This window comes from Squalius cephalus (assembly GCF_949319135.1).
Source record: "Squalius cephalus genome assembly, chromosome: 17".
Taxonomy (NCBI): Eukaryota; Metazoa; Chordata; class Actinopteri; order Cypriniformes; family Leuciscidae; genus Squalius; species Squalius cephalus.
Window position 1 is genome coordinate 23,825,773 of NC_137138.1, and position 17,215 is coordinate 23,842,987.

Sequence of the window (17,215 nt, forward strand, 5' to 3'; positions counted from 1 at the left end):
TATAAAAGTTAAATCAAGCTGTTTTTTTTTTTCTTTTCTTAAATGGACAGCATTCATCACATCATTAAAAGGGTTGTGTTTTTGTCATAACTGTTGCCATCCCTTTTAGGTACTTCTAGATAATGGAAATACTGGATGTAGTCTAAATCTAAAATAATAATTAAAGGAAACAAAGATCCTCAATTAAATATCCAATATCAACCAATATCTATAATACTAGTAGATCCAAAACATACACTCCTGTTCACTTGCATACTCTCCTTCTAAAAGCTTTTGCATGCTCACGTGGACATTTTATTTAAATCATTGCTTTTCCTTTTGAAAGCATATTCCCGGGTTCAATACAAGTTAAGTACAACACACAACACACACACACACACACACACACACACACACACACACACACACACACACACACACACACACACACACACACACACACACACAAAATAAAAATAAATAATTTAGACTTGCCCCTTGCATTTGTGTAACGCCTGATCAGGCTCCCATCCTCCAGAGGGAGCCCTCGCCGGAATATTGAACTCTGTCACTTCCTGTTCCTGTAACATCAGTTCCTGTCTTGTCATTTCCTGTCACCCTGTATTTCAGCCATAACTGTGTCTGATCTCACGGCAATTCGTATGAATTCTACGAGGTGGCTAATTCATATGAATTCTACGAGGTGGCTAATTCGTACGAATTCTACGAGGTGGCTAATTCGTACGAATTCATACGACCTCACTCGTACAAATTAGTATGATTTTTGCTAAATCGTACATATTTTACGAATTGCCCAATTCGAATGAATTCATACAAATGACCTACCCCTGACCCCGCCCCTAAACCTGCCCATCACGTGGGTTTAGACAAATCGTACAAATTCGTACGAGTGAGGTCGTACGAATTCATATGAATTAGCCACCTTTTTATCACTTGTACGAATTCATACGAATTGGTCGAGAGATCATGTTGGAAATCGCATACTCATCCCCAGTAGCGGCGTTACAGGTGGAAATGAGAGAAATGCCTTTGGTAAATAGGTGGCAACAATTGAAAATGTTTTACTGGATATCAGTAAAAGGACACAAGCATAGTCACCCTGTTAAAGATGTTCTTAAGAACTGCTGTGAATATGAATATTCACAAGTAGCCAGTTTCAGATGGGATGCTAGTAATGAGGCACAAAGAATGGGAAATTTTGATTATGAAATTAGTCCAACAGTGGCAATATCAGCTATTCCTCCATGGTTATTCCCAATGCCATTGGTCGATTTACACTTACTCGAAGAAATAAATAACCCTCAGAGAAAGATTTCTAAAGATTTGTTGGTGAAACCATATTTACATCAAGAGTATCATTATTGCACTTAAATATATATTGACGGCTCAAAATATCCTGAATCTGGGCATACAGCAGCAGCAGTAATTCCACAGCTGGACTTTAAAATAGATAAAAGAACATCTAAGTTCTTATCTGTTTACACCTCATTATTGATTGCTATTCAATTGGCCCTTCAATGGGTGGAAGAGGTACATTTGCATCAAGTTGTTATTTGTTCTGATTCTTTATCAAGCTTTATAAGTCTGAAAAATGGAAAGTCTAGACAGGATATTCTTATAGAAACTCTTCAGACCCTGTTTAGAATTCATCAGTCAGGTATAAAAGTCGTCTTTTTGTGGATTCCTGCTCATGAGGGCATTGTGGGAAATGAAATAGCAGATGAGTTGGCAACAAAGGCTTTAACCCTCTGGGGTCCTTCGTTTAACAGTCACACTTGGGACCTTCGGGTCCAAATGGACCCGGAGGGCGGGATTAATATATATATAAAAAAATCTTAATATTTTTTTTTTTACTTGTTTTTTATAATATTTTTTCTTTTCTTTTTTGGTGTTTTGAGATAATTTTATGATTTATAATTAATATTTATGCAATAATTATGACCTATTTTTTCCCATTGAATATAATAGAAATTTTTTATATATATATAATTTTTATTTTATTTTTATTAAAGCTGTATTTCATTTTAGAGTCAAGCCTAGGTCTCATGAAAGCAATTTTTGAAATGAGATGGGCGCCAACTGGTGGACACACTGAGCATTTTTATCACGCAATAGCACATTTTTACCACTAGTGGATTTACAGCTCTCTGTAGAAAGGCTTGCGAATTCTAGTGATTTTTGCCTGAACAGATTTAGTCTGTTTTGCACTCTTGATGTTTTAGAGATTCACCCCTTCACTGTTGAGTCCTTTTTTTCTGCATCCTGGCTGATTTGTAGATTGTATGCACAAAAAAACTCTGTGTTTTCATATTTTTGACAATTTCCCATTCATTTCCTATGGGAGTCATTTTTGACCAAAGAGCAGAAGTGTGATGACCACTTAGCATGCTTGGATCATGACCTCAATATTTTTTGTGTGTTCACATACCTAATACCATAAAAGTCACCTAGTTTCGTAACATTCCGATGAAGCTGTGATTTTTAAAAATTCAAAACAGATTTTTGTAATCTGAATTTATTAGTGTGTATGTGTATAAAAGTGTGTTTGTGTGTGTGTGTGTGTGTGTGTGTGGATGTGTCTGTTTTGCACTCTTGATGTTTTAGAGATTCACCCCTTCACTGTTGAGTCCTTTTTTTCTGCATCCTGGCTGATTTGTAGATTGTATGCGCAAAAAAACCTCTGTGTTTTCATATTTTTGACAATTTCCCATTCATTTCCTATGGGGGTCATTTTTGACCAAAGAGCAGAAGTGTGATGACCACTTAGCATGCTTGGATCATGACCTCAATATTTTTTGTGTGTTCACATACCTAATACCATAAAAGTCACCTAGTTTCGTAACATTTCGATGAAGCTGTGATTTTTAAAAATTCAAAACAGATTTTTGTAATCTGAATTTATTAGTGTGTATGTGTATAAAAGTGTGTTTGTGTGTGTGTGTGTGTGTGTGGATGTGTCTGTTTTGCACTCTTGATGTTTTATAGATTCACCCCTTCACTGTTGTGTGCTTTTTTTCTGGATCGTGGCTGATTTGTAGATTGTACGCACAAAAAAACTCTGTATTGTCACATTTTTGCCTATTTCCCATTCATTTCCTATGGCGGGTCCATTTGGACCCGAAGGTCCTGAGTGTGACTATTTTTTTTACAACCACTTAGACTATTCAAATCCTGTCCCCAATTTTTTTGGGTGTTCATATACCAAGTACCAACAAAGTCACCAAATTTCGGATCATTCCGATGAAGCTATGATTTTTTAAATTTTTTTATTTAAACGCTTCGGGTCCATTTGTCCCTCTGTGGAAAGCTGAAATGAAGGGCTTAATTAAAAAGACAATTAAGAATAGTTGGCAAGAGTTGTGGACTCAGGAAGGAAAGGGAACACACTTAAATGAAATAAATAAAGTAGGAAATGCGAGAGAAGTTTGTGGCAAAAGAAGGGATGACAATAATTTCACGACTTTGTATTGGACACACAGCTTTGAATCAATCACCTTTTAAAATTGGTAAATATAATTAGGATTGTGCAGCATATGTGGATTACCTGAAACAGTCCAACATGTTCTTTTAGAGTGTGCTGGTTATAATGAAGAGGTTAAGGCTGTAGGAATAAAAAGGTTAACATTAAAGAGCTTGCTGGACAATAATTCAAAAGTGACTACTGCTTTATTAGAATATCTTAAGATAACACATTTGATTAGAAGAATACATTTTTATTTTTATTTGTTTATTTCTTTTTATTTTCTTTCCATTGTCTGTCAACACTTCACACTCCACCAGTAGGTGGCAGAAATGCACCAAAGCTGGTTTGCCAACCGCCATTAAATTCAGAAGAAGAAGAAATCTATCTTGAGTAGGAACTTATTTTCTTAAGTACTTCTCAACTGCTAAAAAAAGTATGTTCTATATAGTATGAGTGTGTGTAGTATGAATGTAATCCGAACTTACAACATTCGCCATGTTGTCATTATCATGTGACCTAACAGCGTCAGTTACGTCGCTTCACTGCCAGTCATAAATCCTCTCCCGTGGCCTCATGGGATAGTAAAGTGTCCATCATATGCACACTTTAGAATCTCAGTGGATTATCCGGGGACTTTTCGCCTAGTCTTCTAAAAGTACTGGGAATTCGGACATACTTCTTTTGTCACATACTGTACTGTTTTTCAACTACTATATCGTAGGGAAGTGTGATTTCGGATGCAGCCCATATGTTACCACTGCCATATTGCGAAGTATTGCCAGTTAACTTTAATAAGTTAAAGTAATAATTTCTGCTTGTGGAATCATGATGATTCCTGTCATATTGCTTGATATTATATAAAAAAGCGGATCTGCGGATACCCGTTTTTTATAAATATTTTCAGGAGTACATGATTCAGTTCAATGGAGTGCTGGAAAAACCAGAAGCCTTAACATTTATAAACTTCAAATCACAGATCCACTGCAGTAAACTAAGAGACTAAACAGAGGGGAAAATACACAGCTGCCACAGGAGATCAGTGTGAACTTAAATATGTGTTCACACTAAATGCCAGCAGATGCTCATGGAACACAATCAATGACTCTGGCCGCTCTGGGATGTTTGTTTGAGCTTGCAGAGGGTATGATGCCGTTCATGGCTCTCTAGCTCTCGCTCTCTTCTCTGTGGAGTTCTGCCATTCTATCAATGTCAGAATCAAAGTGCTTGGCAAGTTCATCTTTAAAGACAGCCTAGCTGAAGGCAGAAGTCTGTACGGCTCACAAGAGAGTTTTGCTTTTGCTTTTTGTTTCAAATGAGTTATAGCAACAACATCCATCTGTAACTCCCTTTAACCACACACAAACACACATACACTACTCTTAGGGCACTGTTTTCGTGAAAAAGCATGGTTGCTTTAACTGAAGTTGCTGTTCACATTATGGGGCAAGGCACTATTTGAATGATGCAATTCCAGATTATGCACGCAGGTTGTTTTTGAGGGCTAGATTGAAGGGGATTTCTTGAGTCGTTTAAGCATCTTGGGTGCATTTGGGGTTCCAACTCTTCTCCTCTCTCGTTGCTTACCTTCTTTATTCTTCACTGTGCTATCAAAGGCAAAAAATGCCCCACTCCCACAAATAACTTTACATTGTGGAGGATGAGGAATATGACAATAAACGTTTACATTAAAGAACATCCTTCATTACAAGATCAAATGAAATCAAAATGGGAAATTTAAATTTAAATCAAAGCAACAAACTTAAATCTAATTGAAATACATCTGGGGTTAAATATTTCACACAAAATAAACAATGCAATGAAAATGATGAATTAAATGAATAGTTATAAGTTGTGCTGTTTTCATATGGAAACATCTAAACATGAATATTAGCAATTGAATTTGGGGCTGTGCACATTCACTGCCAAACCACACTAATGAACTAAAATGTTCATCCAGGTCTACAATTATGCTGAATAAAACATGGGCCGATTCCCTGTGGAAGCCTTGTTCAGCTTTTATGAAGCAGTGAGGTGTGAAGTACTACAGCAAACGGGAAAAACACACTGCCTCTATTCTTACATAATGAAATGCTCACAGAAACGAGTATAACGGTTTTGGCAAGGTTCACAAATCCTGATGGATGCCAGGAGGGCTGAATTACTGCAATGAACTTAGTGCTAATATTTGTTCGAGTGAGCAAAATGGCCTGAGCGGAAATTAATGTATCCCATTCTTTGAAAGTCCTATATAGCAGGCCTTGACCAGCAATTCTTATTTCTTTTGGATTGGCCATCACAACTCTTTGAAATGTGGGATTCATGGTTTTACATTATTTTACATTTACATGTCATTTGAGAAATTTTACATTAATTTACATTTCATTTGTGTGGTCTTACGGTTTTACCATTAAATTGTGGACAAGGGTTACTCTTCTTGGTGCATCCACTTATCTCTATTTATCAATTCCATCAATTATTTGTTAATTGGGATTGATTAGTAAAGCCTAGACAGTGTGTATCTCTAGTGTCTCAGGGTGAAACAAAGCAACAAAAGCCAGATATCTTGGCAGTTGCACACACAATTTTACGCATCTGTTACCTGCCATGTCTAGAAATTGAACGGGTGTTATGGATTAGTAATGGTGTGTGATCATGTTTGAAGATGTTTACTTTCAAAAAAGGGAAAAAGGAAAAAGGAAGCATGAGCTGCCTGAAAAAAATGGAAGACAGACTGGAAATAAGTCTTAGCCCTTGTAGAGGAAAAATTATGTCTTGACTTTTTAATTTGGAAACATAAAAAATATTAAAAAGTATTCAATCTTAAATATTAAAAAATATATATTTTTAAACTGAAATTAACACTCACCTCAGAAAAGAGGATAGACACCCATCATAAACCTTGATGATATGAAAATAACAACAACAGTGAAATTTAAGGTTGAAACAACACATTGGTTTCACCTGCATATGTTATTCAGGAATGTAAGGCAGCAATGACATGCAGCGTCTTGTTTGCTGCCACTGTTACCCAGGGTGTCCCCCAGGGCTCAGTCATTGGCCCTCTGTTCTTTCTCAACATTTCCCCATAGACAAATAATGTGATGTCAGTTCCAATTCTATACTTTCCTTTCCCTAATTACTGCACATTTGTATGCTGTTTTTTCCCCTCCAAATTTGTCAAGCTGAGCAGTGTTGGCAAATGTTTTAAATGTAACACATTACAATATTGAGTCAATTATTATAAAAAAAAAAAACGAATTATGTTCCACAATTGACACCATTTCAGGTTAAAAGAAGCAAATATGTCTCACATTAAAGTCCGCGTGAACCGGAAGTTGCAAACTACTTTTCTCCAGTGTTGTGACGTATTTCCCAGTGAAACGGAATATTGAACAGAGGGCAGGGTTTTACTCTAGCGCTCCTCCTCTCCACCTCTGCTCATAACAGACTAACGGTTTGAGGGGAGTGGTTAAGCGTTTCCCAACCAAGCGTGCCGCACAAGCCCTGAAAAGTGAAGCCAAAACGTCTCGATCGCCCCCCGGTGACTGGTCCTAGTATAGGTCATAAGCCCCGCCTCCCCGTGTTATTCAACGGGATGTGAGACCAACTAAACAATTAAATTACACTTCAAATATCTTTTTCCAAAGGTGGTTTCTTTCATTTGCTGTCGTTTTTATCACGCTGATGTAAGTTCAAGTGTCTGTTTCAAAAATAAGTTGGTTTTTAGTTAGTTACGTGATGCGGTGGTGTAACGTCATGATTGACAGATGTGATTGACAGGTTCTCCGAGCGAAGTAGTCACTGAAGCACCAACGGACATTTTTTCGGGATCTTCGGAGGACTGAGGAGATTGTATTTACTTTATTTTAACAAGCCTCTTGTCGTACTGCAATCAATTTTTAAAAAAGTGTGCAGAATGCACTTTCCCTGAGGCGAGTGAGGGCGGAGCGTTGATTTCGCGGCTTTACTTCCTGCTCACTACTGCGCAGGTCTGGTCCCGAGATCGCTACTGCGCAGACTCAAGTTCCAATATGTCAGCGCCATATCGGGACTCTGGCGGCTTCAGTTCTCATCAATGGAAGAGAGCGAAGGGGCGTCGTCCATCTTTTTTTACAGTCTATGTTCCCAACCCAAGCCGTCAAACCCATAGATATCATATAAAGGCCTTTATATGATATCTATGGTCAAACCTACATCATCAGAGAAGGAATGCCATTCCAGACCGGAAGTAACTTTTCAGACTTTGATTAAAGATTACGACGGCAAACAATTTTTTTCTGTGTATTAACTTGCACGGATTGATTTTTCACCACAAGACTAGTAATATGCGCTAACAAAGTAAATAGGGTCAATTTTGATTTCAGTTGGACTTTAAAGGTGCATTGCGCAAGTCTCTGAGTTTTTGCAGAACTATGCCCCCTCTGGCGACAAGCGAAACTGCAACCAGAGGTGTGCACGCTCATGGACCACACGCATGTGTCTTTATACGTGGAGTTTGCGTTGGGGTTTGGAATGGACTACAAGCCGGTCTCTTTGAATCCATCTTCTACTTTTGTCGCTCGAGTTGTCTTCGCTGATACGGAGAATGGCGGCGAATACACAAACCTGCCAGACATAGCCAGGTGAGCGTGAACGCGCATGACGTCACGCCTAAGGGTGTCGCGGTTCTCCAAATCCTCGATTCGATTACATTTTCGATTCTAAAGTCAAGGTTCGATTCGATTCTCGATTTGTTTGATTGTAAAAAAAAAATGCATCACAATAAGTGTATTGTGATTGTCACTAACATTTTAGTAACTAAACTGAATTTTATTATGTTTAGTGACAACATGTTACAATGTTTACATGGTACAATTTCTGGTAAGCTACGCTTTTTTATTATTTCAATTCAATTCAATTATTGTGATTTGATTTAATATTGATTCATTTGGATAAATATTAGGTAGGCTACACAAGATAGGCATTAATTTGTCTCAAGAAAAAAAAACTCACCTAATGCTGTAAACATACAGAGAACCCTATCAGCTGCTAGTAGGCTATTATTTAAGGTTAAAAATAATTAAATATAATGCGTTTTTTTATTATAATAACTTTATTTAATGATATAAGTAAAAAATATAATAAATATGTAATATAGAACACATATTTAGCAAAATACTCTCTATAGGCCTAGCTATTTTGTTTCTTCATTAAATGGCTTTCCTGAGGTAAATGTGACATAATTGTTCTCCAGCTATGTTATTGACCTCTTCACGCTGATGAAAAACACTGATTGATCGATATTATATGAGGAATATACATTTCGGTAAGTTGTACTGTATCTTTCAACAGTGTTCGTGTTTTTTTACTATTAGCTAGAGATGATCGGTTCACGTGCGCTAGGGATCTGTCACGTAACATTTACAAGCCCAAAGCGGTAGGCCTATTTATTAATAATAATAATAATAATAATACATTTAATTTGTAAGCGCTTTTCTAAGTACTCAAAGACACTTTACAGAAAATTATAAAACAGATGTAGCAACATAGAAAATTGTAAAGCAAATGTAGCAAAAAAAGAAAATTAAACACACAGTTAAATTAAACATTAAAAGCAATTTTAAAAAGATGAGTTTTTGTCAAGATTTTGAATTTTGACAGGTCAGTGCAGTCACGGATTTTTTGGGGTAGAGAGTTCCAGAGGGTGGGGGCAGCGACAGAGAAGGCTCTATCCCCCCAGGTTCGGTGCTTGGTCCTGGGAGGTAGAGTCAAGAAATTTGCATTGGAAGAGCGGAGGCAACGAGATGGGTTGTGGCGGTGGAGCAGGTCAGTGAGGTAGGAGGGGCCTGGTTATAGAGGGCTTTATGAGTGAGGAGAAGGATTTTGAATTGAATTCGTTGTGGCACCGGGAGCCAATGAAGGTTCTTAAGGACTGGGGTGATGTGGTCACGGGTGCGGGTGTGGGTGAGTAGACGAGCAGCAGAGTTCTGAATATATTGGAGTTTGTTTAAGCTTTTCAATGTTGTGCCATACAGGATGCTGTTACAGTAGTCGATTCTGGAGGTGATGAAGGCGTGGATGAGGGGCAGCGGAGAACGAGAGTGAAGGACGGAGTCGGGCAATGTTTTTTAAATGAAAAAAGGCAGTTCTAGTGATTTATTATTGTTTGAATTTCGTAATAAAATTGACAGAATCTGAGAGCTGAGATTTTTTTTGTATCATAAAGTAACCTGCTCTAGTCTGTCGGTCTCCGTGTCCTCTTTGCTTCGCGATTTTTCTGTGCGTGAGAAAATGGATGCGTGGCGTGAGAGCGTGTGAAAAGTGTCAATTGCGTGTGTCTCTCTCACGGTGAATGCGTGAGAGTTGGCAGCACTTCAACCACAGTCTATGACTTCAACACGTGTTGTTGTTTTTTTCTTCGCTCTGACGTGACATGGGGGCGTGGCAGCATCGACGATTCCATTTTTTGATTCGATATGATTGAGCATTAATTTCGATCGATTTCGATTTGACACCTTTAGTCACGCCCAGTCTCAAATTCCGTCCCGAATCCCTCTTATTTATTTTACTGTACAGGATTATAGAGGCAATCGCAGTGATCAGAGAAGGGCTCATTCAGCCCATCAGGCAATTGTTTAAGCATGTATGGGTTAGAAAAACGGGTATTTTTAACATGAAATGTTGCGCAATGCACCTTTAAAAGAATGCTAAAAGGGCTGAAATATTAACAATTCTAAACAGATAAAGCCTAAAAATTATTGCATCTCCTGCAACCATCTTACTAAATAAATTGACCCCAGATGAAGAGATCCTTCAGATTAATGATTCAGGAAAGTTTCAATCACTTGTAGTGAGCAGCTCTCCTTGGAAATCAGGGCTCAATCAAGCCTGAAAAAACTGAGGAAAAAAACGTCTTTATACCACAGTTTGACACCCTCGGCAGCTGACTCTCTTGAACATCTGGTTGTGAGCTACACTTGTAAACTTTGAGGGATCATCTGGACATAGCATATAATATTCTGTGTTCCATCTGAAAGTACTGACTAGATAGGCCTAATCATTAAGCATTTTACAGTTTTTCTCGATTGCTTAAACACTATAACCAGACTTTTGAACTAAAATTTCAAAACCATAATGCCATTTATCAAAAAGCACACCCATTTCACTAAACTATAAACACTATTCCCTGTTTTGACACATGAGTCAGATTTGTTGAACTGTCACTGCAAAACTCTACACACAAATCCCTTCATTTCTCATTGCTTAGACCATGTTGTCATATAGAAAGCACTAGCATTCAAAATTGTTCACTCAATCAGCACAGCTTCAGCTCAGTTAGCACACAATTACCCAGGTGGAAACACTAAGAGTCAAAATTTAACACACATCAATCAGAACCTTCAATAGATATATAAAAGGGCCCAAATCAGTTTATTGCGTTTTGGAACAATGGATCCAGAAAGACATGAAGGAAGAGATCGAGGAGGGATAAGAATGAGGAGGAGGAAGGGCAAGGATAAGAAGACAAGCAGTCTCAGATGAAATTCAAGCCACTCTAGTTGCCCATGTGTTAGTCAATGGTGTGATTATGAGGGAGGCTGGGCTACGAGTAAGGCCAAATTTGAGTTGCTTTACCGTCGCCTCGAGAGCCTTCAGGGAGGTGTGGTGACAAACAAAATTCTATCACTGAATAAGAGACAAACATTTCCAATAGTCTTTGATGAGGTTTATTTTCTTGCAAGAAAAGGCCAGCAGTCGTACAGTCACACAGAGTGGCTGCAGAGTGTGACAGTGAAGGGAGGGCATCCTTTCTCCTTTATAGTCTGGACTCCCAGAATGTTATCTTTTCTAGGCAAATGATGGTATTTCAACCATATGTGGAACATTCTTAGACGTGTCCATCATATTGTCTCCTTGAGTGGAGACCCTCCTGTCACGTCCCAACACTCTTTACCATTCCAATACAATTCGAATTCCATATTAGAATATGGTTTGTGTGTGCTCTTTTACTGTCATATGTTGGTCACACACATCTTACTGTAAGTAAATATAAAAAAAAAAATTTTGAGGAGAGAGTAAAAAAAAAAAAGAGTAAAACAGGAAAAAAAAATATTTTGTGTGTGTGTGTGTTTTCTGTGAATAAAAATGTGCCAATGTATCCACTGGTTGTGTCTTTTGTGTTCATCATGTGAAAAGGTTTGTGATGGGGGAACCACAAGCAACATAACTTTCCAGTTTTGGAAATGTTGTTTTGAATTTATTGCACCAGTGTCTTAGACTATGTTGTAGTGTGTGTGATTTTGATGGCTTGTGTGTCCAGTCTGAGGTCAAGGTTTGGTTTTTCAGCAAGAGTGAATGGTTTTGAGTGTAGAGCTTCATTTTGACCTGAAAATAGGATGTTTGGGGAATTGGGTGAGACGTTATGGATTTGTGTTTATAGTTTTGAGAATACGGGGCATAGTTTCAAGAAATGTGTTTAAGCAATCGAGAAAAACTGTAACATCTGATTAATTCATGTTTCTTCAGAAATCTGAAGAGCAAAAGCTTTAGCTCTGAGATTTGAACTTCATCAGTGCAAATCTAGATGATATTTTTTTTGATTATTTTAGATTTTATAAAATATATTCTACCATCTCTTACATTGAGCCTCAGTGAAACTCATCAGTGAACAAAGACTGAGTTGTAGCTATATTCGTTCTTAAGAAAGAGGGATTTCAGGGACAATGCCAGTTATTTGCTTGTTTGAGTGTGTGCTTGTGTGAAGAGAGAGAAACTGAATACCAAAACCACATGAATTACTATGCTGTACCTTATGTCAGACAGAACTTTTGTTGAAGCATAAAAGATGTGAAGATCAAACTGTGCTTATCTTTTGTGCTTTCAAACATCTACTGTACTACATTAACTGTGAATTCTATTCTCCTAATTAAATTGACAAAACCACCATATCTTTGTAGGTTAATGGCTGTTGCTGTGAATACCTTAAAACCATATTAGGGATAGTTCACCCAAAAATTAAAGACTGAATATTCTGTCATCATTTACTCACCCTCATGTCGGAAGTCAGTGGTCAACAAAACTGTTGGTTTACAAAAAAGAAAGTCATGCAGGTTTGGAACAACATGAGGGGTGAGTAAATGAGTAAATTACATTATTTTCGTTTCTTTAAAGTCTTTAAAGCAAGGACCACCGATATATGTGGTGAAAATATGTGCTGTATGCTGTATTTTTAAGGGAATTTATGGTAGAAATGTTTAATGATTTTTTAAATCAAACCTTTGTGTCTTTACAGAAATTAGCTTTCAAAAATAACCATCCTGAGAAATATTCACTGGAGTAAAAAGTGTCTTGCCGTGTAGATGTGTTTTGATTAAGCATATCAGTTATAAAAGGAATGTGTAATCTTGAACTGACTAACTGTTTTTTTGCTCAATCTCTGCTCAGCTCTTTCTTGACTTGTGTCATCTTATGTCACCGAGTCCACAAAAACCCCATGGCGCAGCTGTACTACAACAAGGCCAGTAACTCCCCGTACCGCGATCGCATCCCCCTGCAGATCGTGAGGGCGGAGGTTGAGCTGTCTGCCAAGGAACGAGCCTACCTGACGGCGGTGGAGAAGGGCGACTATGCTGGAGTTAAACAGGCCCTTGAGGAGGCCGATATCTATTACAACATCAACGTGAACTGCCTGGACCCATTGGGCCGCAGTGGACTCCTCATCGCTATTGAGAATGAGAACCTAGAGGTGATGGAGCTGTTGTTGAGTCATGGCGTGCTCATGGGCGACGCTCTCCTCTACGCCATCCGCAAGGAGGTGGTGGGAGCAGTGGAGTTACTGCTGTCCTACAGGAAGCCCAGTGGAGAGAAACAGGTGTGTGAGGGTGTGTCTTCCTTAGTTTGAAGGGAGTGTCACATCCAACTTTTCTGACTGGATAGCATGTAGCTGTATTGATATGCCATACCTAATTTTGAGGAGAACAAGAAAAACTGAAAAATAAGACATGTTGCAGACAGAGTAGGGCTGGGTTGATAATACTGATTACTCGATTTTAATCAATTTTCATTTTGATGAAGCGATATCGATTCTTAACTCCCAAGATCAATCTTTTGCTGTTTTCAGATGTGAGAACAAAACTTTACGAAACATTATTTGTTGCACGCCTCCCATCTAATAATCACGATAAACTTTGTCCTTTGTTACTTCTGATATCAGCTCTCAAATTCTGTCAATATTATCACGAAATTTAATAATTACCGTTTTGGCGCTCTTTTACACTTCTCTGGCGTCACTATCCACATCAGTTCAAGCGGCAGCGCGGATCGCATGTTCATCTCTTCCTCTTGTTATAGCACAAAATATACAGGAATGAACTTCAGAAGGTATGTTGAAAAAAACAAAAACAGTAGACTACAAACTTGTAATCACTCAATCAGTATTTCAACTGTGGAAAGACGTAAATAAAACAGCTTGTGAACAATATGTCATGTAACATTACATTTACCTCAGGAAAGCCATTCAATCATGTTAGTAAACTAGAAAAAAAACTCCACAGAGCAGATTTTTTTCTAGCGAATTGGAGTATAAAATAAGAAACGCAATTATATCTTTATAAAGATTATAGTTTATATAGCCTAAAAACTGCTTTATCATATTTCAGTCTAATCCTCAGAATGTTTTATCGGTCTGTCACAATTTAAGACAAGCTTTGCAATGATTATTAAAGGATGGGGCAGGACTGTTTATGAAAACTCACAAAATGAAATGTTCAAGGTCATCTTTAATATTATGCACAGTGCATTGGACTGAACTGTAGCCCTAAAGATTGAAAACTTCCTTAATAGCGCAATTTTACTATTATTTATTGCTCTCTTTGTTTGCAGGTTCCTTCTCTTATGATGGACACACAGTTTTCGGAGTTTACACCCGATATAACACCAATCATGTTGGCTGCCCACACTAACAACTACGAGATAATCAAGCTCCTAGTTCAACGAAAAGTCACCATACCGCGGCCACACCAGATCCGCTGTGATTGTGTGGAATGTGTATCCAGCTCCGAAGTGGACAGCCTGCGGCACTCCCGTTCACGTCTAAACATCTACAAAACTCTTGCTAGCCCCTCTCTCATCGCCCTTTCCAGCGAGGATCCCATCCTCACAGCGTTCAGGCTGGGCTGGGAGCTAAAGGAGCTCAGTAAGGTGGAGAATGAGTTCCGGCAGGAGTACGAGGAGCTATCGCAGCAGTGCAAACTTTTCGCCAAAGACCTGCTGGATCAGGCCCGTAGCTCCCGTGAGCTGGAGACCATCCTCAATCATCGGGATGACCACAGCGAGGAGCTGGACCCCCTTGAATGCAGAGACCTGGCCAAGCTCAAGCTAGCCATCAAGTACCACCAAAAAGAGGTGAGCATTCAAGACTGAGAGATTTTAACACATAAGTGCATGAATGTTTCACCAATCATTAATACATATTCGGGTCTTTGGATCCATATCCACAGATGGCTATAACTACTTCAATGGTATAAAACTCTCTTGATATTTTAATAACAATTACAAAAGAATAGATTGAAGTATATTTTGTTACCTTTTAGAACTTGGAAGAGTAGATGATTTGAGCAGATGCTTTTTTATCATAATCTCTGTCATCGTCAGAGCTCACATCCACAGTACATTCAGCGTCTCGCTAATAATCAATCTTTTGATCGCTGACAGCTTCTTTGCCAGATCCACCATCAAGTGACAGTGACACTAATATTTGATTGCATTCAGTAAATTGCTGAGCCATTTCAAGTTTTGCAGATGATATTTGTTTATTCTTTTGTTTTATACCTGCGGTAATTGAGTGAAACATCACGTCATCATTGTGTATAAGACATTGCCACCTTGAGGAATACATGTGCACTTATTTCACTTATTGAGCATCAGAGAATCAATTATTGTTGCACAGAAAAAAAATACTTACACTATTACATACCTCGGGTCGCTAGCCAACCTATACACATTTTAATCAGTCAAGTCAAGTCAAGTCAACTTTATTTATATAGCGCTTTTCACAATACAGACAGATTGTATCAAAGCAGCTTCACAGTATTAAATAAGATAGTACATCAGTGTTTGTTTCTAGTGTAAAACGTCCACGTTTGGTAATGCTCATCAATAGTATTGTTGATTGATTAATTAAATTAAGTATCCCCAACTGAGCAAGCCAAAGGCAACAGTGGCAAGGAACCGAAAAACTCCATCAGGTGACCTAATGGAGAAAAAAAAACCTTGGGAGAACCCAGGCTCAGTCGGGGGCCAGTTCTCCTCTGGCGTTTATGAACTAGAGACCGGATTTAACTGTAAGATTAAAAATATTATATGAATGCCTGGCTGAAGAGATGCGTCTTTAATCTAGTTTTAAACTGGGAGAGCGAGTCTGAGCAACGAGCAATCAGCTGTTCAAAGATTTGCTATAGTTGCAACGGAGAGGCATCTGTGATAAGGAGAAAGATAACTCATTCACTCTCACTCTCTGGCATTCTTCAAGCTGCTGGTAAGGTGACCGTAGAGAAGTCTACAGAGGTGAGGTCTCAATCAGCAGCTTTCAGAAGATATATCCCTCTTTGGGGCTCTGTGAGGGCTGAATGAGTAATATTAGCAGAGATAGAAGAAACACATCTCTCTCTCGCTCTAGGCTCCCCCCTCCAGCTTACGTTGAGGTTGGGTCTGGCAAGAGACAGACAGAGTGTCTTAAGGGCTAATTACTGTGGGTTTTAGCACCTTGCTTGCTCCCTGTGTTATGCTGCTCGAGTACCCCTTAGGTTAGATGAGGGTGAATGGAACTATGCTGGGCAACTCATGAACTCCATTTGTTTCGTTTACCTCCTTTCCCAACTATTGTTGGATCTTGAAGCAGGGATATCACTCCCCTTTAGATGGGTGCTAGACTATGGACCTGGTTCGACAGTACTAATAAGTAGAGGAAGTTCGCTCCTTGTTATCTGTCATGTAATATCATAAAAAGCACTAGGTCTTTGGTAGGGTTTAGAGTCTGGGTGATAAGAGTGGTGGGCACACTGCATTATGTCCTGCTCCTATTCTCCCTCCTTTCCTGAGTAGGAGTAAGGATTAGGGTCCCACTTAGAGGGGCAGCAATAGTGAAGGTTGTCGCCTGAAGCCAATTACTAAAGTTTTTAGTACTTTGCATGCTCTCTTTCTTAAGCTGATCTTAAGATACCCCTTAGAGTAGAGCAGGGTGAACAGAATTGTGTTCGGTATTTATAAATTTCCTTACTTTCGTTTGTCCTCTCCCCAACTATGGTTGGGTCTTGAAGTAGGACCTTATGCTCCCCTATGGCTAGGTATCCTGCATTCTCTAGGTTTGCCTGGTGGCCTCCCTTCTTGTTATGGTAGCACTATAATCAGATGAGTGCATGAAGTCTCCTAGTGGCTCCTGAAGAAGAACTTTTCTCAAGTAATAATAATAATAATAATAATAATAATTCATTACATTTATATAGCGCTTTTCTCGACACTCAAAGCGCTTTACATAGATGGGGGAATCTCCTCAACCACCACCAATGTGCAGCATCCACCTGGATGATGCGACGGCAGCCATATTGCGCCAGAACGCCCACCACACACCAGCTTACTGGTGGAGAGGTAGAGTAGGGTTGAGCACTTTACCCTATGACCCTAGGGTAATTAATCAGAGCTTAAGCTCCCCTGTGGTTTCCCTAGGGGTTAAGTTGCAATAGCAAGATTTTTTTACTTTCCCTTCTGATGAAGTTA

General features: G+C 38.8%; 1 protein-coding gene across 1 annotated transcript in view; it reads left to right on the forward strand.

Moving 5' to 3' along the window:
* trpc5b (transient receptor potential cation channel, subfamily C, member 5b) overlaps positions 1–17,215 on the forward strand; it is a 51,385-nt gene that overhangs the window by 7,955 nt on the left and 26,215 nt on the right. Inside the window, exons 2-3 of the mRNA XM_079898291.1 lie at positions 12,887–13,313; positions 14,324–14,845. Of these exons, the coding sequence (XP_079754417.1) occupies positions 12,936–13,313; positions 14,324–14,845 (900 nt within the window). The 5' untranslated portion in view covers positions 12,887–12,935. The remainder of the gene's footprint in view (positions 1–12,886; positions 13,314–14,323; positions 14,846–17,215) is intronic.